This window comes from Anabrus simplex, chromosome 6 (genome assembly GCF_040414725.1).
Source record: "Anabrus simplex isolate iqAnaSimp1 chromosome 6, ASM4041472v1, whole genome shotgun sequence".
Classification (NCBI taxonomy): Eukaryota; Metazoa; Arthropoda; class Insecta; order Orthoptera; family Tettigoniidae; genus Anabrus; species Anabrus simplex.
This window is the reverse complement of record NC_090270.1, coordinates 230002515-230027415: the sequence shown is the minus strand read 5'-3', so window position 1 is coordinate 230027415 and position 24901 is coordinate 230002515. Positions and strand designations below refer to the sequence as shown.

Below are 24901 nucleotides of genomic sequence, written 5' to 3'. Positions count from 1 at the left end.
AGCGCAACATTCGCCCACTCATGAAGAATCTCTATGTAACCAATTTCAACGACATCATTGTACTGTTATTTACTTTATTTACATCATGTGCACAACTGGATCTTGCATGACATTTACCATACTATGTCATTTGGTCATTAGAACTTTATTATAAATGTAACACAAGCTTCAAGATCCTTCCCCATCAAGAACATTTCATTAGAAACGTTTTTCAATGGTCACTTTGAGCCTCATTTTAATGTTTAATTATTACGTGCACAGCTTAAAAGTTTTTATCAAGTTTAATATTATTGTGAGCATTTCTCATTTTCAGATTTAACTTTGCAAGGTAACCAAAAATCTGCTCAACTTTTAATTCTCACATGTTTTATCTAACATTATTGTACTTGTACATTGTTTTTGGTCTATTTGATGTTTTGTATAATTTGAGTTTTGGCTGATGACCTTGAACGAGGTCGAAACTAGCAAATTTTTTAAAGTAACTTGTACTGTATTTCACATTGCTGTATGGGCATTTATTTAGAATGGATGAGAAGAGACTAATGAAAAAGATTTTCACAATACTACACAGCAGACCTAAAGTGTCAGACAAATGGTTCAGGGAGGTGAGAAAGGATCTCAAACAGGTGAGACTAAATTAAGAAAACATCGCAAACGGAACAAAGTTTTAGGTCAGTGATCAACAAATTCCAGGGATTCCACGACGAACCAAAACTTAACCGTGGGTGGACGGAGGAAAGAAGACAGGCTGCCAGAGAAAGGAAGCTTAAGTTTTGGGCTGTGAAGAAGGCTTCCAGAAACATGTAACTGTTACCTAACGTGGTCTCTAATGGCCGTAAACGAAAAAATATATATATACACATATCACATTGCATAAAACATTGTATTGAAATGGTGGAACTGTCAAAACTTATTTAAATATTAATGTGAACAAGACAGTGCCACATTAGACGATTTCTTCTTTGTAAAACTAACTATTTGAACATACAAATATTCATGAATTTAGAACACTTCTACTGTTGTAAGTAGACCTTTTTTCGTGTGTCACACCAATAATTATATTAGAACTGTGTTTTTCCTCTGAACAGTTATTCGATAAATGAGCTTTTGTAATTTTGCTGCCAGTGTTAAGAACAGTGAACAAGTGCACATAAAATACTGTGCATGCTTTTATGAAGTGCAAATAAGAGTTATTTTGAATAGGGCACTACTAAACACTACTGAACTTTGTGTTCGCTACTCTACACAGCGACACGTGAAATCCTGACAAGGGCTATTTCTTGTAATTATCATATCTACCCGCCACTACACGAGCTGAATCTCGAGTCGATATGGGACGTGTCAACGAGGGAATGGAGTCGTGGTATCAACGTGGGATATGGAGCGTGGTGCTATGGTGATGACTTCACGACATCGGCTACCTATGGTAACAACTTGCCGTTCGCTGACCAGCAGCTGTCTACATTCCAGTCCTGAGTTCCAGTGCCTGCTCCATAAAAGCCGTCCACCCCTAAGTGAAGATTCTCACGCCCAGATCCCTGATCATTTCCCGGTACAGAGAGAGAAAGAGCTATTAAAGTGCATTTCAAACACTTTTAAAACAAGTGTGTAAAATTCCACAGAAACTAACTTACCTTCTTGCCAAGTGGAATAGTAAAATCGGTGACCGTTTAGCAGCTTTACAAACAATTATTACAATGCTCATTGGAAACTAGACTTTTACTCAATTCAATTCAATTTGAAGTGTTAAATTTTCCATACTTATAAATCTTTCAGGAAGAACTTCACAAACTTTGGAAGTGAAAGAGTATTTATTTTAAAGTGAAAGAATTTTTATTATTATTTAAAAAGACTGTAGGAAACAAGTGACATGTAGGGAAAACAAATCTGATATTCTGAATTTGATCTACAAGCGAAAGACACTCATTTCAATTAATTTATGGTAACTTAAAAAAGTTATTTTCAAAACATCAAGATAAAGACAATCTTTTGTGGATATCACATTATTAAATCAGGCAAACATCAAGATGAACTTTATTTATTTTTAAATCACAAAAATTTCTAAAAATAACTTTCTTTAATGTTTAAATAATTTGCCAACAAAACAAATATTTCGTCAAATGGACGAGGAATAATACGAAACATTCCCCATAAATTCACGGTGATGAATAAATTGAGTTTTGAGCCGAATTATTATTTTGCTCTGCATAAGCCTCTCTGTATCTGCTCCATACGAGCCGCCTACCCCTAAGTGAAGATTCTCATGCCCAGATCCCTGATTATTTCTCAGTACAGAGAGAGTGAGCTATTAAATGGCGGCCAATGTGGTGAGGACTCGATTGCAGCCGCAGCAGTCGGTATTAGATCGATATGATCGAAGCAGCACCAAACTTAGTAAAATTTTACGTCCAACTACTTAATTCAAAACTGATAGAACTATGCCAGTACTTTATTGTCAGATGTTACAAGACAATATATCATTTCACTCAATATAATAAGACCATTAAGTGATCATAGTAAGATTTTAAATATTTCATGGCATACTGTTACTTCAACCTTATTAACCTGGATAACCTTGTAGCAGCAATTGAAGCTCTTAGGCTTAGCATAAATGATCAAAATGCTTAGATAGGACAAATATGCAAGTGGTACAATAGAACACGCAAAAAACAGAGTCCAATACTCAAATTAATCATAAGACTGATCGATCAAATGCTCAATTAAACACACAAATAGCTGCAACCAATACTAGGATGGAGGAATTGACAGTTAACACACTTGAAGCTAGATTCGCTGAAGCTCAGTCTGCTTTAGAAAGAAAATTTGCAGTCGCATATAACACTATTAATACAAGAGTTAGTGATTCTAACACTAATTTAGAACAGCGATTCATAGAAGCAGGTACCTGAATGGAGAAAAGATTTTCAGATTTGTGCCACACCAAGCTGCCTTGGTGCTGCACCATTCATAAACATATCTTCGTGGCTATGCCATTGACGTCATTGTTGGTATGTTTCCGAATGTGACTTGTAACATACTTCTCCTTGACAAATGGTGCTCTTGGCTATCTGTTTTTGAGACACTTTGTCTCTAGGTCACTTCCTTTGGAGAAGTCTGATAGGGAGACCAATAATGGACTGCCTCAGGAAGATGGACAAAAAGGGATTTGAAATGAGTGTAAGGGGAAAAGACAACATTGCTGCCAATTGTTTGTCGTGCATGTTTGAAAGTGTTGAAACAGCTGATTGTGATATCGGATGTAGTCCTGATAATCACCTTCCTGTTTGCATTCTTCAAAATTACCCTCTCAGTTTCACTGACTTGTCCGAATTTCAGAAAAAAGATGATCAATGTATCAGTTTGGTTTACAAATTCTCTAGGATGGAACAGGGTTGGGAATCCTTTGAAATAAAAAAATGGTCTCCTGTGTCAAAGGTCTTTGCAACCGTACTTCTAAAATTTTCATTCCTCAGAGCCTAGGGCCTACGATTCTAAATTATTTTCATGACTCTAATTTCGGTGCTAACCTTGGACAATTAAAAACCTTCCACAAAATCACTGGAGTCTATTACTGGCCAAATTTAAAGAAAGAAGTCTTCGAATACATCAAAACTTGTGACTTCTGTCAAACATGCAAGCCCACCCAAAATAGACAGATCGGCCTTCATTCTGTCAACGTTGTCAATTCTTCTGGAGAGAAGTTATTCATCAATTTCTTTGGACCCCTAACTAAATCTCAAAATGGCAACATAGGCATATTATCTGTCCTTGATGGGTTCACCAAATTCATTTGGCTGTTTCCTGTTCGCAAGATTAACTCTAATATCACCGTTAATTTGTTATCTAAACATGTTTTTGGCATCTTTGGCCCAACTAGGATGTTAATATCTGAAAACTCTTCTGTTTTTACTTCTGCCAATTTTCAAAACATGTGCTTCTCCTCGGGAATCAAACACGCCCATCTCAGCCCTCATCACCCTTAGCCTAGTTGCAAGATCTCATCGCAATCTAAAAACGGGTTTATCTGCCTTTCACCACAATAATCAATCCCGTTGGGATTGCTATCTCTCTTTTTCAGCCTGGGATTCAACACCACAGTTCACGAGTCCAGCCGGTTCCCTCCCGCTTCATGCACTGAGTAGGTTGCAACATTGCATTTTCATATTCCTGTAACTTCAGGCAAATTACATGTCCTACTGCTGATTACTAAAACTTATACAGATGGCAGGTAAGCTTGAAAGTTAATTCAGTCGTGAACACAACCTACTCTGCTGGATACCATGAGATTTTCACATCAGCTGAATCAGTTACAGTGGGGTTATATTCAATTTTCCATTGAATGCGACTGGTCTGAACTGCAACATAGAAGTTCTCTCCGAATTTCACCTCATAACAAGAAGAACTTTATGGTTTAGCTCATCAAAGAAATATGCCAGTAATTACAATTCTTATTACATTCTTTATAGGAACAGGAACTACCTCACGTCCAGACATCCTGCAATTAGTTATGCCCAGAGTTTAACAAGGAGCCATGTTAATGCAAATAACAAGTAGAGAAAATGATGGGGCTTGAACACCAGCGCGTCACAGCAAGGTCAGTTCCTTGCGTGGAACTCGTGACGTAGTTACTCGCTCTCTCAACACAAGTTCCAGCTGTGGCTTTGTTTACTTCGCAGTACCTCGCACTGAATTAAATTATGTTCCAGACCGCTGGCGGTTCTTGGTACAAGTTCCTCTCTCCTTGGAAAACAAATTTTGAATAGGATTTTCTTTTCATTCTTCCTTCTTGACGTATTTTTTAAAGTTGGAGGCATTGTAAATGCCTTCAATGGTACCATCCAGACAAGTGTAGATATTTTTACCATGGAAACTCCTGACAATGTCCTTTAATAGAGGACGATCATATTCAAGGACCAGCTTTCATCCTATTTAAACAGAACCAGCTCATCACCTGATTTTGATCTGCCAAGGAAAACATGGACTATTCTCAACATGACTCTGCCAATCATAGAAGCTGTGCTGAATATCTTTGTAGGTGGTGCTACAATCCATTTATTCAGAGTGACTGTTGTGTCCCATACAAGTTATTGAAGCACATTGTGTCCAAATGCAAGACAAGGTCATTTCTGTCCACTTTTCTCTTGGTGACAGCTGCAGCCTTAGAGTGGAACAGCGTATTAGATTTGACGCTACAAGCCAACTCCGCCATGTGACAATGTAAATGTTTTGCACACATTAACTATTTGTACTAATGCCATAAGATAAATAACATTTTTGTGTGTGTGTTAACTTTCTCAAATCATCAAGTGATTTGAAAGCAACAAGCAGTTAAATATGGAAAACTTGGTGGTTCAATAATGTAGTAGCATTGATATAAGTTTGCTCTAAAATTCCTAGTTAGTGATGGTGGGTATTGTTTTAAAGGGCTAAAAAACAGGATGATCAGCCTATTTTAACATTAATAGTAGAGAAAGAGTTCCAACCTTTCTAAACCTCAAGGAATGAGGGTATCTGCTGCAAAAAGGGAACACTACAGGAGGCTCCAGACCTAAATAACATGTGTTGAAGAGAAGCAAGTGAGGAATAGAGCAGCACTGAAAGAGTTGTTTCCGTGGTCACCAAACTTTGTCTCACTCGTAATAAGCCCCTCCAGGAGTAAACATACTCGCGGATTAAAACAGGGATATAAAGTAGACTTCAGTGTAGGATATTATGACTTACCGAGATGCAGAACTCCCATAATCAACTGAACAATTCCACTAAGAAAGCATAACAGCACAGCAAAATCTGCATTCCGGTCAACGGTTTGTTGATATGTCATGAGAGCCATAAGTGCTGTAGGGCCAATGGTAATATCTTTACAACTTCCAAAAATTACATACACGAAGCATCCCATGAAGGCTGAATACAAACCATACTGTAAAAGACAAAATAAATTTGAAACATGCTGGGTTCAGAATACAAAGACAGTTTCAAAATCTGAAACATTTTCGCATAGACAAATGAAAGAAAAGAACTAAAATGTAATGGTACCAAAAGCAAACATGACGGGCTGGGAATCCAACGTTGAAACAGAAAGTAACTTACATCAGATGCATAGGTCTTGCGGGTGTGTGGGCACTATGAGCTCAAACAGCAGACTGAATAGCTGGTGAGTTGAACGACTGGAGGAGGAGAGGGTGGAGTGGGAGGAGTCTGAATCATAGAAGGGGAGTTGTTATTGTTGCTCTTTCTCTTTCTTTCTCTTTGTCTTTCTCGGATATTGGATTGCAAGTTTAAATAACTGATTATCATCTGCCATGAGTTCGTTTAAATTATTTTGATTGTAAAGTTTCTGTAATTTATAAATTTCTAATTTCTTGAGAATGTTCATCTGTTTACCCTTATTTCTCAGCCCATCATGTTTGCCTTTAGTACCATTACATTTTAGTTCTTTTCTTTATTTTTTCTTGCAGACAAATGAAAAAATCCATTGCGACCTGGCAGGCTTGATCTACATGTTAACAGATCTACTTTCCGTTAAGATATTGTAATGATAAGCAGACAGTCACAACACCAAACTGCGGGACTATGAAAGACCATTAATAATCCCACATTTAATACAACGGATCAACAGTCAACCAGCTGTATTTTAATACATCACATGCAGACATTTCATAGATTTGGGACATAACATGAAAGATTTTCATGTTTGAATTTTTAATATTGTTTTATTATCTTGTCCACAATCTGTTGGTATATAGTTCATTTTAAACAAGGACTTTGAAATGCAGACATTTCATAGAATTCGGATATATCATGAAAGACTTTCATGTTTGAATTACTAATATTGTTGTAATGTTATCTTGTCCGCAATCTGTCGGCACATAATTCCTTATAAATAAGGTCCTTGATACATGTGATTTTACCAACAACCTGAAGAAGAGAATTTGGTTTTCTCAAAAGATGTACTTTGTGTTTATAAGTAAATGATAGTTTAATAGTACATTCTGAATTGTATCGACAAGGCAGAACCTGGACACAAACAACTGTAATAATTAAGTCGATACAGAATATTTGTGGCCATCATGGTCAAGTTAATAGATATAAGCGGTATGTTCCAAGCCGTCAGCGGAGAGATGGCGCTAAATGACATAGTGGGCAAAAGGTTGACCATAATTTCTAAAACTGTAGGAAAGATCATAATACGAAGATGAAGTCAGAGTTCAAGAGCGCAAATTGGGGCAAATATTTGTTTAAAGGAAGAGGAATTAGTGATTGGAATAATTTACTAAGGGATAAATTCAATAAATTCCCAAGTTCTTTGAAATCATCTTAAAAAAAGTCTAGATAAATCTGCCACATGTGAAACAATATAAAATGCAGTGGTGACTGATTGAGATACAGTGGGTTAGTCACCTCTGGCTTGTTACCCTTCTTATGTCCCTGTTCAGAGTACTAATTATCAATATTTAGCCATGTATATATCTACAGATATTTCTGTAAAACACAAAACTTTTCACACAAAATGAAACAAAAAAGAGGAAGAAAAAGAAACACACACACAATGAACCAAATGACTTATCTGTAGACGTGTGTTCTGTCTCTTCCCACTCATCTCTGCTAGGTAGCATTACACTGCAATTGTACAAAATCTAAACCATCACTGATGGATAAATCTGCTAGTCAAGCAATATAACATACCTGTGGTTCAAGTCCAGCAAGTGTAGCATACGCCAAACTCTGAGGCATTACCGTCAGTCCCACAGTAATTCCAGCTATTATATCTGAAATTAACTTCTCCGAGTTGTACTGGGGAAGCCATGTTAGAATGGGAATTCGTTTCTTCACTTCCCGCTTCACCACGTCTATCCGCCTCTTATCCTTCAATTTCTTTGGAGAAGCCATTTCGATGGAGATATATCAGCTGCCGTGTTCAGAACTAGGTAAAGAAAAAGAAACTTGTTATAAAACAAGGTATTATTTTTTGACATGTATATAGATTTATTGTTAGATATAAGGGCGATATAAGGGCAGATCAAATGAAAATAGAACAGGGGCGACAGAATGAAATCAACAAGTTTTATTTGGAAAGTAATCTCCAACATTACACAAGCATTTATCCCACTGTTTCAATGAGCAGTGAACACCCTACTCGTAGAATTCCTTTGGCTGAAATATGAATCAGTTGAGAACAATGTCCAAGACTTCATTGTTCAAGTAGAAGCACTAACATTTCAATGCCTGTTCCAAAAGACCAGAGACAGGAAGTTGCATGGCAATAGATCAGGGCTACACGGTGGGTGGTTCATTGAAAAAGTTATCAATGAGGAGGTGGCTGGGAAATCATATGAAATCTTAGCACACTCTAAATGAAGGAATGCAGTCAGTTTCAGCCACGTCTTCAGAAATAACAAATAAAGCCTGATACAAGTGATCATGGCAGGGAAATGTGGATTTGGACGGAGAACATTATCCTTGACATAGAACCTCCAACAGTGGATCACATTAAAAAAAAAAAAAACCAACACTCCATGATGATTACCAACCTCTGTGAGGTACACTCAGCCTACGCGATTACAACTGAGGAGCTATCTGATGGTGAGAAAGCGGCCCCAGTCTAGAAAGCCAAATTAACGGCCGAGAGGATCAGTCATGCTGGCCACACAACACCTCGTAATCTGTAGGCCTTCGGGCTGAGCAGTAGTCGCTTGGTAGGCCATGGGCCTTAGGGGCTATTGCACCATGGGGTTTCGTTTGGTTTTGTGAGAAAATAGCACTAATGTTCACCGATGTTTCTCCAGATCAGATTAGGAAAATAAAATCATTCTCTCTGAAAATGCTGCCTTACTTAGTGAGGATACATAAGCATACAATCCAACACCACTTAATGAGCACACACCTCCTTGGCAAACTTTTCTGCTTCCCAAATTAAACTACATTCAAAAAGTTAATACAATTTAACTCTTAATCTACAAAACAAAAATTATTCCGGTGCCATAATAATAGATATTGTCATTGGTTTTATATCCCACAAACTACTCCAATGGTTTATAAAGATACAAGAATTTTCTGCCTATCACTTACATGTCAGTAAATCTATCGACACAAGGCTGAATTATTTGAGCCCCTTCAAATACCACAGCACTGAGCCAAGATTGAACTGCCAGCTTGGGTTCATAAGGCCAGCATTTCAATCATCTGAGCCATTCAGCCTGGCAACTGATACCATAAATTTTGATACGTGTAATCCAACAAAACAAGAATCAAGCCGTCCAAGAAAGTATGAAAAATTCTAACACAATAATGTAATTTTTGGGGCGTTCAGAAATAACTGACACTACTTTTTTTTCTTTTCACAGTAACAATTCATTGAAACAAAATAAATGAAGACTATATAAGAGGTCTATGCACTTTTATAAATGTGTGAAGCAGCCACTCGTTCCCTCCAGAGAAACCATACAGTCCACCATTTCCCATGATTTTCTGCCCCGATATTGCCCAAGCGCTGTCCTGGAAAGCTTCCACACATCGGCACAAATGACACTGCACTGTTCAACCTATGGACAGCGGTAACATCATCCAATGGCCACAGGTGGCACTATAGTAAATCTTCCAACATACACTGAGCACACATTTCAAACTACTACTTTTCCAGAGTTATGAAGGGAGTATCAATCATTTTTGAATGCCTTAAATAATAAAAGCACACTTGTAAAGCTGAAGTCGTGATTAGCATATTTTTCAGACCTATATGTAACCAGCATGAGGATCACTCAGTGCACGAGTTGGGTCTGTGAAACCCAAGAATTTGTCTTTTCTGTTTTCTTGTTATTGGCATTACCGCAGTTGGTACAGTTAAGATGGAAGTTTTCACACAGCTTTTTTATGGATAAAAACTGAGAACCTTCTAGCATTAGGCTGCTTGTCCACTGGAAGCAACTAGCGCTATTAGAGGATGAGGCGACTACGTACACACTACCACGAATGATTCCAAAGCGAAGATTGTAATGGAGCCGCGTCCACTGCAAGCGACCTCGAGCAGTCGACTTCACACGACTATAGCTGACAACAGGCGACAGATCCCCCTCGAATAGGATTTGCCGCTTGTAGTCGCCTGTACTCCACGGTTCCTTCAAGTATCTGGTTGTCTGTCATCGTCATATGCAACATTATTTTTATTATTACTACAGTATCAATCAACATTTGTCGTGGATGTAGATACTGAAAAGTTGATAAATGTGGTTTGTGAAAGAACACCCCTGTGAAATATGAAAAAAAACTATCATTCTCGAGATGTACGACACAAAGTATGGTCGAAAGTTGCAGAGGAAGTGGGTGTTGATAATGATAAGTACTCTTATTAAATTATTTATTTATTTATTTATGTATTTATTTAGTTATACAATATGACGGGCTGAGTAGCCCAAACGGTAGATTGCTGGCCTTCTGTGCCCAATGTGACAAGTTTGATTCTAGCTCGGTCCTATGCTATTTGAAGGTGTTCAAATATGTCAGCCTCATGTCAGTAGATTTATTGGTACGTAAAAGAATTCATGTAGGACAAAATTCCCATACCTCGGTGTCTCCAAAAACCATCAAAAGGTAGTTAGCAGGACATAATACAAATAACTTTATTATTGTTGTTATTATTATTATTTCAATACAGTAACTTGTGCAGTTCCTGTTATAACAAAACATGAAAAGGAAATGAAAAAAAAAACACATTTAAGTGGAAACAGTACCAATTATTTGGTTCGTGTTCACAGAAGTATGCTACAAAGTTGTCTCTGATGCCTTAAGCAGTAGTAACACTTCTGTTTTCACCAGGTGAAGCAAATCTGGTGGGTGCCCCACTGGTTTTCCGATTGTGACTGTTGATGTAATAATGCCACAGCTTGTTGTTCACCTTTAAGAATTTTAATAACACAACAATGCCTATCACACAAACTCATATAGACCTGTATGGAGTACAGACGCCAACTGATAGTCGCGCAAAGTCGCCTGCAGTGGATGACCCCAGTCGCATATAATCGCATAAATCAAAGTCAAATGATCACATAGTCGCGCCTAGTCGCTTCCAGTGGATGAACAACCTTATGTTCATGACATTCAGAAGGATATGACTTTAGTCTCTTACGTACTAAAGAGGGAAAAAATGTTCTATTTTCACCCATGCACAATGAGGAAATTGACAGTAGTATAGGGAAACAGAATAAGCCTACATTATCTAACTAAAGGAAGTGATGGCCTGAAACAGCAAGCACTGGACAATGGTCTATACATTATTGAAAATTGCAGGCTTCAACTTAATTCTCAGAACTAATGATTCTAATTCCCAGAAGCAATTATGAATCAACTAGGATCTGAGACTCAACCCGTGCACTCTTAAAACTTTATGTGACAGATGCACTGATGGGTTAAATTAGATGCTTAGTTAACATTATTATTATTATTATTATTATTATTATTATTATTATTATTGCTGCTTTTGTAGTCTTAAGGGGTAAAACATTGAAGTCATCGACCCCAGCTATTAGGTAAAACAGCTTATGTCAACTACGTCATATGTTAACACAGAGGTAAAATAATGATCCAGAATCACAACGGAACCCTGCTCCTGCTCAAGTACTGCAGTGAATTATAACTTAATCAAATCACATTCTGCTCTGTTGCCTTCAGCACTACTGCAATGGAGCCAATACTATGGTCAACATACCTACTGACTTCTATTGGTAATCAGTTCACCACTGATACTGAATTTTTAAAATGGCACTTACAAAAATTAGGATTTCAAATAAGAATGCTTAAATGAAATCTGCAAACTAGTGTAAACCATCTGGATTATAAGAAATTTTAATCTGAATAATGCTAGACTATATTTCTTCTCCTACCTTAAAGAATACGTTTCAGTGTTTTTTCATTCCAGATCCTCCAATGAACATTCACCGACAGAACAATGAACAGTATCTTATCTTGAGGAACAACGAAGTTATCAACCAAAGCACTAAGCAATTTTAAGAGAAGAGAAACAATCTCAAAACAAGCTCTTGCCAGTACTATGTTGCTCAAACTTGTTTCATTAGATAGCAATGAAAAATAAACATTCATAGAAGCAGTTCTCCTTCAGTGTGTTTACCTCAGGAAATAAAGGTCACCACTCACAGAATACAAGAAACGAGTTCAGATATTCCTCAAAGAAAAATATAGAGATGACCATGTAAAGTAATCTATGTCATGCCTGTTTGGGAAGAAAAACTTGTCACACACCAGATGACAAGGAACACTGCAAGGACAGTCACTTATGAAGCTGAAGTAATCCTATGCTATTCACCTCATCCTTTGATAATAGATGTTATGGTGTGAGTGCCAAGGTACCTTCTTGCCAACTAACAGGAGTTTCGTTTTCTTGCAATGGTAAGTGATACAACTTCATAAATACAAAATTCATTCACAGGTACTTTGACTATCTTCTAATTTAGATTTACTTTGTATTATGATAGGAAACAACAGTAGCAACATTCTGTAAATAGGTCGAGTTGTCTAAATTTACCAACAAACAACATGACGACTCAAACTTGTGCACTGCACTTTACGCAACAAACACCTTGACCAATATGCTAAAAAGCATTTCTCTGAATCAATCAATCCAATCAACACTGATCTGCATTTAGGGCTGTCATCCACAGGACAGATTCCCTATCAGTTGTTCACCTAGACCGTTCTTAAATGATTTCAAAGAAGTTGAAATTTGTCAAATATCTCCCTTAATAAATTATTCCAAACCCAAATTTCTCTCTATAAATGAGTATTTTTCCCCAACTTGTCCTCTTGAATTCAAACTTCATTTTATGATCTTCCCTAATTTTAAAACTCTTCTCAAACTTTTTCGTCTTCTAATGTCATCTCTCCAATGACAGCCAGAAACATTCTTAATCAAGCTGTTCGTCTCCATACTTCGAAGTATTCCCCCCAGCCCAAAGTTTGCAACATTTTTTTAACACTGCCCTTTTTTTTTGAAATAACCCAGAACAAATCCTGCTGCATTCTTTTAAATCGTTTCCAGTACTCATATCAAGGAATTCGGATGAGGGTCCCATACACTAGACCCATACTCCAATTGGAGTCTCAGAAGTGACTTATATGCCCTCTCTTTTACATCCTTACTACAACCCCTAAATACCCTCATAACCATACGAAGAGATCTGTAACCTTTATTTACAATCCTGTTCATGTGATTACCCTGATGAAGATCTTCCTCTATATTAACACCTAAGTACTTATAGTGATCCCCATGAATTACTGCCACCTCATCAGCACAGTAATTAAAACAGAGAGGACTTCTCCTCAAGCTTGTGTGTCTCCAACCCTTATCCTATTTCTTTACGGGACCGGGTATGAAGCGAGACAAGTCTTTGCAGCAAGATTTTAAGACTGATAACTCTTGACGTCAAATTCATCAGAGGAGTTAATGAGATGAAATTAATGACTTGATGCACGATATTAGGAAATGACAGAGTGAAACCCGGTGCCAGCACGTGGCCTACTCCAAGGAATCTGCACAAGGCTTAATGTCTCCGTCCGATGGACGAATTACCATCAACAGTGTCACATGTCCTAACTGCATATGAACACTGCAGAGAGGCTTGGAATTTAATCCAGACTTTTGGTATGCAATCTAGTGATTAGAAATTGTATACAACCACCTCTCCTACCCTGCTAGCCAACACTGTGATGGTAATTTTTTTTCGACCAACGGGACTTGAACCAGCTAACCACGGTGTCAGACCATATAATACCAATATAAATGGTCCGTTATTGGACATTATAAATTTTCCAGCTAACTCATTCCTGGTTCCCAGAGTTTCACCCCAGAGTGCTAATTTGGGCTCATCAATTGGTAAATAGCACACCCGCCAAGATGCATGGCTAGTGCATACTGTGGAGGCCACTGCGTAGGCTACTTGGAGCCACCAACAGTGCCAATACACTATGAGAGACTGTCTCATTACCAGAAATTGATGCCTGCCTGGCCATCAGATGATATAGATGTTGATTCCCGTAGGGAACCTGAAATATTTGTCCCGAATGAGTAAATTTATAACACCAATATAAATGGGACAATGTCAGTTGAATATAAATGGCATTGTTGCTCATAGCAATAAACGTTGTTGAAAACCATGTGGAAGAAAAAAAGGTTAACAGAAAACAGAAGAGACTGACAGATTTTTTCCAAAGGTGTTAACGGAGGTATGTTACTTATTTCACTATTGTATGTACTGTATTCTATCCTCTAAAAAGTTAGTTTAATAAGGGTCATAATTAAAGCGATGCCATAAAATAAGAGTTTGTTAGTATATTTTAAATACTGTAAAAAATACTGTATTCACTATACAAGCCCAGAGATACATATGATTCAATTATGTGCTATATACGCTCAAAAATTATATTCTCTATATCTCCAAATTTCGATAACTCTAAATAAAATTTAGCACCCGAGGTCATTCGATATATCGAGGTTCTACCTTAGATCTTAAGAAATTATCCACGGAGTTCTCGAAACATGAAAATTCTATATATTTAACTGCTCGCAAACTAGCATTCATATTCTAATTGCAGATTTGCAAATTTCCAGAAGTGCAATACTGTTTGCTTGTATATCTGCAAACAAATATAGAACATTGTTCTTGATGTACAGTGAACAAAAAACGTCTCACTCCACATACAACCTGCACTAAACTGCATGTACAAATTCATGACGTATTAAAACTTCTACTTTCTCTAACCAAGAAAAGAAGAATGTAGAATACATACTTGTAGAATGAGTAAGCTTCCTTTGTATAATCTTCCCTATAGCACAATCAGTAGGTTATAAGGCACAGCAAGGAGTTTGATAAAACAGCCTTCAAGTGAGCACAGCAAATAGCTGAATAAGACACCAGTGCCAAGCTCTTATTGTCCAGCCAAGGACATAGAAATTTCACACACTAGCACTCAATAAAGCTTAGTTTTTTGTGGGCATTTACACAATGATCTGATTACAACACACAACAATTACTGAAGTGTGTCGAAATAATATACCATACACGGTTCATGGCAATTTTATTAATAGGACATGAACAACAGAATGAGTTAAGATACAAGAAATATACATAACTTGTGCAGAAATAATGTTATTGCTTTTATGCCGCACTAACTATTTTTATGCTTTTTCAGAGATGCCAAAGTGCCGGAATTTTGTCCTACAGGAGTTCTTTAATGTGCCAGTAAATCTACCAACAAGAGGCTGACATATTTGAGCACTTTCAAATACCACCGGACTGAGCTACTCAGCCTGGCAGAGGTGTGCATGGTTCATCAAAACAGACCGGGGTGCCTACGCCAAAAATGAGTACCAGTTTAAATCTTGGGAGCAAACGTGGATGGTTATAGAGCTAACCACTCTACCTCATTGAGTGTTGAGATTATGTAGGGCCTATAGTGAAAGCCTTCATCTTCCACTTTTCCAGGGGTCTTCATGGCCTAAACAGAGATTGCCTTGCTTTGCTTAACAACAACAATAATGTAATGATAATATTTCTATGACGTATTGTCCTAGAGCTATTTTCCAGCAGAAAAGATTATAATTTAATAGTACCTCACGATAAAAGTGTTCTTTTCCAACGGTAGGCAATTTTTTATTATTATTATTATTATTATTATTATTATTATTATTATTAGTTTTACGCCGCACCAACACAGATCTTATGGCCATGATGGGATAGGAGAGGCCTAGGATCGTGGCCTTAATTAAGGTACAGCCCCAGCATTTGCCTGGTGTGAAAATGGGAAACCATGGGAACCATCTTCAGGGCTGCCGACAGTAAGGTTCAAACCCACTATCTCCCGGATGCAAGCTCACAGCTGCACGCCCCTAACCGCACAGACAACTCACCCGGTCAATTTTCTTTCAGAATGCACGTTACTGTTATTCTTTATCCAAGGAACAGTACATACAGCAGGTTTGAATCCCAACTGTTGACAGCTCTAAAGATGTATTTCTCTGGTTTCCAGTTTTCACACCAGGTAAATGTTGGGGCTGTACTTTAAGGCAATGGCTTCTTCCTTCCCACTCCTAGCCTTTTTTTCTATACTACTGTGGTCATAAGACCAATCTGTGTTGGTGCGACATAAAGCAGATTGTAAATAGGAAATAAACACCATATCTGAGGAACATTTCTGCAGTTAAAGGCTATTTAATTAAAGTATGACACAAACCACATTGCTTTTATTTCCAACCATGGAGGTTGAAGGTTAGCCCCATGGTCTAGGGGCAGCACACCTGCCTCTCACCTGAAGGCCCCGGGTTTGATTCCCGGCCAGGTCAGGAATTTTTACCTGCGTCAAAGGGCTGGTTCAAAGGCCATTTAACATTTAATTAATGACAGAATGATATGTTCTTTGCTCAAAGAAACCGTGCTGACAGACAGCAAAACGTAAACGCTATAAATTAACTATGTTAAAATTTTTAAAACAATATCTTCCACTTTAACAAAAAGTATTTTTAAAACTAAAAAAGCCAATCATTGGAAATAGGTGATAGACAAATGATTTTTAAAACAAACATTTTACTCTGCTAAAGAAAACAAGATATGATTGATACTTCACAAGAACATACGAAAATATCATGCAAAAGCAAGAGATCTACCGAATTTTTTAATAATCTGATTTATGTCGTACTGACAGAGATAGGTCTAAACGCGATGATGGAATAGGAAAGGGCTAGGAGTGGGAAGAAAGCGATCGTGGCCTTAAGGTACAGCCCCAGCATTTGCCTGGTGTGATTAAGGGAAATCACAGAGAACCATATTCTGGGCTGCGAACAGTGGGGTTCGAACCCATTATCTCCCAAATGCAAGCTGATAGCTACATGACCCAAACCGCACAGCCACCTACTTGGTTTGAATATTTCTGTAGCAATGATGTGATTAGGAATAAGACAACCATTATTACCAGTACAGACAATACAATTACTATTTGTATGTTTACTATGAAACTTCTGAAGAGACATCCACCCATCATCCATCATCATGATCATCAAACTGCTCCACTAGGCTCTGTATGGTTATAAATAAACAGTCTAACCACATTTACTGTTATGTTCCACATTTCTCTTGGTCAGGTCCCTCCATACTTATTCTTCCCATGTGTCACTAGGCCATCCACACAGTCTTACCTAGGACTGTCTGACAAAGCACTTCCTTTCCTTACTTTCATATGACTCAGTTCTAACATTAGTAGCAAGCTCCTTTGCAATACAAGCCATTGGCAAATTTCCTCATTTCTTACTTTTTCTCTGCTTATCTGTCTTCTGGAGACAGAAGCAGAAGTAGTTCATTTCTAAGACATGAAGTCCACTATTTTATGGTCCAGTCAAGCCAGAAGTTTAAAGTCCATAGGTCATGATTGGTACCATACATTTTATACAGTGTGACTTTCAAAGATTACAATATTTTCAAGTCATTGATATCCACTGTAGACGGAATCAACACTAAAATCTAAATTTCTGAATTATCTCCATTATTATAACTCGTATGGTAAAAATGTACAAAATTTAACAGATTAGTAATTCAATTTTCTATAATGTTTCTTATACACCTTTTAGATAGAACTAATCTGTCTTTGAAAGTCTGTTAAAAATGTAAGAATCATTAATCTCTCTGTTGTTTCTCCTAAACTTATTCTACAAATGTATGGAGCACAAAAAATCAAATTATATTTTGCACAACTTAGTTTTGTTAATAGAGATAATATTAACAGAGAAACTTGACATTTCATTATTTGATACTCCACTGTACACTTATCAAGTAATACATATATAGACCGGTGCATAACCCAGCTTCGAGAAATTCTGTTTACCCATTTTCCCAACAGAAGTACAGAGATCTAATAAAAATGATCAATTATACAACTTAATCTGCAATTTCAATAAGATCTCAAACATCCAAAGCTAATGAAATCCAAACTCTGAATTTTGGACTTGCTAAGCATCCCTGCAAACAATAGTTACTTTGTCATGAGCATCAAGCACATTTATGTCCAACTGAAAAGACAAACTCAACAATAGCTGAAGGAAGAAAAACAATAATTACTCTTATATTCTTACATAGGGAATTTCTCACTCCTGATCAAATAATGCTGATAGAATGGTCCATGATGAAGTATAAAGTCTGTATGCATCTGATAGGATCAACAAAACTAAACTGTCTCTTTAATTGCTCCTTTGTGATGTTATGTAAGCTGCTGTAGCACTGCCACTAAATACATGTTTTCTCATGAACAGCTCACTCTAGACTAGCATGTTATAAAGTTGCATGACAACCTAAACTCTGAACTCTCAGCTGTTATGAATGACATAGAAACAAAACAACTTTTACTTCCTCTTTAAGACAGCCACAGCTTTATCTTTGCCTTATCTCCTGTGTGGGAATATGGGTCAAGAGTGAGTTTCAAGATCAATCTCCCCTCTCTGATCAGAGAAATGCCAATGAAGGTCACACAAGGCCAAAACACATGAGACATATGTAGCACACCTTGACATTTACACTTCAGTAAGAACTTTATGGTAATAATGAATCATTTAAAAGATGTCAACTTAAAGTAATCAGTTATTGGAGTTCTGACCCTTTGAAGAATGAAGATTCTATACATCACCAAACACCAATAACCAAGGGGTCGAGAAGTAAATTAGAAAGGTCAAATAGGAAAGATTCCTGTCATGGGACAAGTATAAGTAGATATGATGAAAGGCTTATCTGGACCAAGTAACCACCATTCACACCTCACACGCTGAAAGTTCTTGGTTCACTGCATGTTGATGCTCAAAACATCCCTTCACAAAAGGAAATAAGCAGCAAAATGTAATTTACAGTACCAATATTTGAGAATTTAAATGGATGTTGCTCCCTGGAAAATAAAATTTAATTAAAATAACAGAAGGAAAGAAGACAAAAGGTATAGGCCTACTTTTATGTGGAAGGAATGTCCTAATAATCTTACTGGCTTTATGTCCCACTAACTACTTTTACAATTTCCAGAGATGCCAGAATTTAGTCCCACAAAGTTCTTTAACATGCCAGTAAATCTACCAACACGAGGCTAACATATTTGAGCACCTTCAAATACCACTGGACTGAGCCGGGATCGAATCTGAGTTGGGGTCAGAAAAGGCCAACGCCTCAACTGCCTGAGCCACTCATCCCAGCAAATGAAAGTCAGTCTGAAAAAAAGACGTTGACTCATTTCAAACATAGATGACCAATAATAATTGCAATGATAATTTATATTAGTACAGTACAGTAACAGAACTGTAACATACTATGGAAGCAAGACATGGGTTAAAGAATGGTGTATTTAAAAAAAAAAACATGCGTTGCTGATGAAGGTTATATGGGTAGAACACATCACAAATGAACAGAGAATGAATCAAATTAGGAGAAACCTGGGAAAAATACTCCAGAAGAAACCCACCAACCAGTGTCCAGTATATGAGAAGCTAGAGTGAGTGACAGGAGTAACATCTGTTTAAAACTCCTGAGTCCAGCACCTTGTAAGAGAACATTCCCAGAGTTATGGTGAAGTCCTGACCTTTGGAACGATGCAATTGGCAGATGTGTGAAAGCTCTAATTTATATGTAGTATTCACGAGCAGCAACACTTCTTAGCAGCACCGCTACATGACCTCGACTGAATGAGACCTAAGAGTGAGCCAAAGCATGAATAGTACATAGAAATCAAGGATAGTATGGGTTCCAATAGTGGTGAAGAAATGAAAGTCCTAACAGGAATAATTTAAGTATGCAATATTTACTAAATATTACTTTCAAGTAGAAAGAATCCCTGAAATCTCTGTGATAAGAGCATGCAGAGTTAATAAAAACCTTCAAGAATTATTTATCTGCTTGTTGCTATTTGATATACGCCATGGGCAAATCCAATAATTCCAAGAGACACAAATTTTCCCTAATGTTGTAATGCAATGTGAGAAGATTAATCAAACGGAATACAAGGATACAAGAAAATTTCTGTTTTAGACCCATTTCATTGCAGTAAAGTACAAATCGAGCAAAGAGAACCAAGATACAAGATGTACAGGGTCAACCATCAGTTATCCTTTTTTGCTACCAGCAATATAACTGGAACAGAAATGATGATCAGTGCTCTGCATGTGAAAAAGGCCGGTAGACAATGTCTACTCAATAAGATCAAACTGGTTTCTCTGAAACCCACACAGCACAAACATTTCACGGTTAACCTTCAGCCTTGGTGAGATACAGGGTTACTATATACTGACCAGAATGAACTAATACATTGCATAATGTATCAATAGTAAACAAAACTCTAGCCTTGTAAGTCTATTTCCATTGACTAGTTAGCCAACCAAATATGAAGTAGCAATACACAGTACAACGTACTACAAGCATACACCTTCATTATAGATTCTTAAGCTTTTCAGCATTCAGTCTGCAAGCCTCTGAATTAACAAAGAGCCTCCTATCAATAAATCATTAAAAATTAGTCTCGTCATAGATGCCTTGATTCCCTCTACTGTACGCCTCTTATCTTCCGTGGTCGAGTCCATCATTTCCCCTTGTTAATTTAAAGCAATTGTTGAGGAATGTGGAAACAGGTTTGTACCATTAAAGTACATGTCATTCTTGATCCATATTGATGATACTTGAATGGAATAATATCAATAAGTTAATTTATTGAATTTACCACCTAATCAATACAAAATGTCATACTTTAGTTGGTTTACTTTGGCATATTAACTAAAATGGTACATGTTTTGCCTTGAATTCAGGCATCATCAGCCATTATCTTAACTTAAAAATAGAAACAGGCATCTGATTTATATATACATGAAATAAAATTTAAAAACCTTGGAGAGACTAAAATTACAATTAACATATAGTTACAACACTCGCAGTAAGAAGCAGACAGTTGACAATAACGTTCAGTTAATAACGTAACAAACTACCTTCTCTTAGTCTAATGATTCCACTGTAACACTTCTGTATCAACTCAACTGTCAATCATCCACACATTCTTAAGAACATTGCAGTATTTGCAACAAATTGAGATGGTCCATAAAGGCCCTATTTAAACATCGTTATTCAACTTCGTATTTTCATTTTTATTAAACTGAACCATATCACCATATGCCATTGACTTTCGATTTATCTCTAGTCAACAAGTATTGACGGTCGCATGACCGTATTTCACTATTATTTTATGCTACATTTTTATTAAATACGACCATCATTGTCATTTTCGTTGTAACCGCTGGTCGGCCAACATAATTTTTAGCAATCCTATCACTCGTTTATGAAAATCTGTTGCTTTGTTCTTTCTTTTTAATTATAATAGAAACCTTCTAATGTCATATCACCATTACTTTCACCAATTGTAATTTTATTGACTCATTGTAATATCTTTATAACCAACTTAACTTTAATTCTTTTACTATATGTTAATTGTAATTTTAGTCTCTCCAAGGTTTTTTAATTGTATTTCATGTATATATAAATCAGATGCCTGTTTCTATTTTTAAGTTAAGATAATGGCTGATGATGCCTGAATTCAAGGCGAAACATGTACCATTTTAGTTAATATGCCAAAGTAAACCAACTAAAGTATGACATTTTGTATTGATTAGGTGGTAAATTCAATAAATTAACTTATTGATATTATTCCATTGTACCATTAAAGGTGGTAAGGAATGGTAAAGACCCACCTTATCATAATAGAGAAATGAAGAGACTAAGAAGGTGCAGACTGGAAATAAATACAGTTAGAAATGGCTGTGGGTAACAAAATCATTCAGTCATTCAATCATTTGTTGAAACAAAACAACTGCTAGACCTTCTTGTGCTGCCAATGCTGCTAGTCTCCTTTCTAGCACTCTAAGGGACTTCAACACACGATAGATTGCAGTTCATATTATACCCAATTTGTTGTTGAACTTCCCTTATTTACTCCAAAATATAGTACAAGTTTTTAGGAAAATGCTAGGAAAGCAACAGATAGGGAATCTGCCACCTGGGCGACTGCCCTAAATGCAGATCAGTATTCATTGATTGACTGATTGACATTGAACTACGACAAGTCCACTATACACAATAGATTTTGGAGAAAATGGATCAATTTCTCATAATTTGATGCTTTGGCAAGTGCCATTTGACTGTAAATAACACGTACACTCGCTGCTCAACCGGCTATTCCATTACAAAACACTGTACATGACTCTCGTTCTTAATTATTACTAGGATGAGATTTTAATATATTGAAAATTTTTAATTAATCCACACATCATATAACTTATGGTGTACACAATATTTGTAATTATTGGAAAATACTATTGTAAATATTAAGGCTTTTTTATGACTTTGATCATTAATCATAGAATCAATCTTTACGTAATTTCTGACATTGTAAAACAACTTGTTGTCTCTGTAACATATGAAGTCTACAAAACAACTATCTTATTCAAGTTTTATGACTTAATTTAAAATTAGCATAACTTCCACAGCTTTGGAGAACTAATGATCATTAATTACAATATTATTATAAACTATTAGATTTTAAGAGATAGTCTTTTATATAACATCTGACTCAGGGCCCTGACCTAACTTAAGAGTATTTAATGGCTGAAGATGCTTGCCATGTCAAGCGAAACATGTCCCACAAACAATATGTAATAATTGTATCCTAATTATATGGATTGTACTGTATTGAACAGGTGGATATTAATAAACTATTTGTAGCTTTTTAATATAAGTGGTATGTTCCAAGCTGTCAGCTAAGAGATGGCGTGGAATGGCATTAGTAGACGAATAAGTTTGAGTGGTGTCTTTAAAAGTAGGAAAAATCACAATATGAAGATAAAGTTGGAATTCAAGAGAAAAAATTGGGGCAAATATTCGTTTATAGGAAGGGGAGTTAGGGATTGGAACAACTTACCAAGGGAGATGTTCAATAAATATCAAATTTCTTTGAAATCATTTCAGGAAAGGCTAGGAAAACAGAGAGGGAATCTGCCACCTGGGCAACTGTCCTAAAAGCAGATCAGTACTGACTGAACCTATCCTCCTCCATTCGCCTCACATGACCCCACCGCTGAAGCCAGTTTATGCATACAACTGCATCCACCGAGTTTACTTTAATCTCTTCATTCCGAGTAACCCCCCTAACACTGTTCACAAATGTTTATACCAGCAATCATTTTCGCTACATTCATGTCTGTTACTTGCACCTTATGAATAAGATATGCTGAGTCCACCCAGGTTTCACTACTGCAGAGTAATGTTCTGAAAACAGAACAATGTAAAGATAATTCTGTCCAACAATTGAAATCTTTGCATCCATGTCTTTATTGTTGGCATGTTAAGATATCTGGAGGTACGTTCACCGACACCTGACAAAATTAAATTAACTCAGCCCTAGTATCCACTCCAGCAGAATCTGCTTTCATTGCTAAACAGCAGCGTGGTTGAAATGTTGAAATTGGTAGGCAGCCTGGCTAGATGGCATCACTTAGGATGTTTATGCAGCAGTAGTGGAGGCCAATTATTTATTAGGCCTACTACTACAATGATTATGTGCAAATGGATCCTGTTGGATCACACAGTGCTTTTATGATTCACCTTTCTAATTCATAGGGCTCTCACTTTTCCTCTGTTCGTTCTCTTCCTTTCTTCAGTCCACTTGGTTCCTGGCCCCTTTGGAACGTCATTCTCTGGCAGTACTACCCACCTTTTACCTTAACAGTTCTCTGACTAATATTTTTTACTAGCAAGATACCCGTGCTTGAATGCTTATTGTTTTATATATAATCCGTCGAAATTCGCGATCTGACTCATTTTCTGCGAGAATCCGCCAAAATTCGCAATCTGACTCGTTTCCTAATAGATTACGGCAAGTTTCCTCCCCTTTTTTCAATCTTTCCAGCAATAGCTTTCATACTTCCCGGGTCCACGTATTCCACCCGGTCAGTTGGGTCCCTATTTCTTTGCCATCTTTTCCTATAAGCATTTTTAATATGGATCAAATCCTTCAGGAGATCCGGCGTGTTGTCTTGGGTGCCTTGGCGCTACTGAACCCGGGGCCGGACTGCATTCACAGTCATTACACGTCCATGACCCGTTTCCAGCGCGGTCCGGACATTTGACGACGGTCCAGAACATTATTATTATTATTATTATTATTATTATTATTATTATTATTATTATTATTATTATAGATGTTCTGGACCTCACAGCAAGATGCAAGACCGCTACTGGGCGGTAAATTACATCTGCTGCCATTGTCATTCTTGACAATGTGACCAGCACCATTGTCGCGCGTAGGGAATTGTGCGGGATTTCTGGCAATACGAATGACAAACTTCCGTGCATTATTGACCTTATTATAGAGGTGAACAATTGGACGGCCAGTCTCATTCCTATCGTTTATTTCAAATGTGTTTAAATTTTTATTTATATGCCAGAAGAATCTACTGTAATCTAAGAACGTTCTCCGAAGGAAAAGATGGCTCTTGAAAACGAACACAGGAAAGATTAAAAATGATCGGTTTATGATCAGAATAAGTATATCGAAAATCTACAGCCTGTTTCCAGTCATTCGACAGGGTCAGGAATGGAATGAATAAAGCCCCATCTAGCGGCGACAATAGGAATTGTGCCGGCTGCCGAAGCCTGTCGCACTCCTATGGGGCAATGATTAATGAATGACAAATGAAATGAAATGATGTTGGACAGTGTTGCTAGAATGAATGATGACAGGGAAAACCGGAGTACCCGGAGAAAAACCTGTCCCGCCTCCGTTTTGTCCAGCACGAATTTCAGATGGAGTGACCGGGATTTGAACCACGGAACCCAGCTGT

At 37.1% G+C, this 24901-nt stretch overlaps 1 protein-coding gene across 2 annotated transcripts in view; it reads right to left on the bottom strand.

Annotated features, from left to right (window-relative positions):
- The window catches only part of LOC136876372 (sodium-independent sulfate anion transporter), a 116546-nt gene that overhangs the window by 60137 nt on the left and 31508 nt on the right, over positions 1-24901 (bottom strand). For both annotated transcript variants that reach the window (XM_068228412.1, XM_067150264.2), the window contains exons 2-3: positions 7684-7921; positions 5722-5917 (exon numbers count right to left, since the gene is read on the bottom strand). In XM_068228412.1, coding sequence (XP_068084513.1) covers positions 5722-5917; positions 7684-7887 — 400 coding nt within the window. In that variant the 5' untranslated portion in view covers positions 7888-7921. The remainder of the gene's footprint in view (positions 1-5721; positions 5918-7683; positions 7922-24901) is intronic.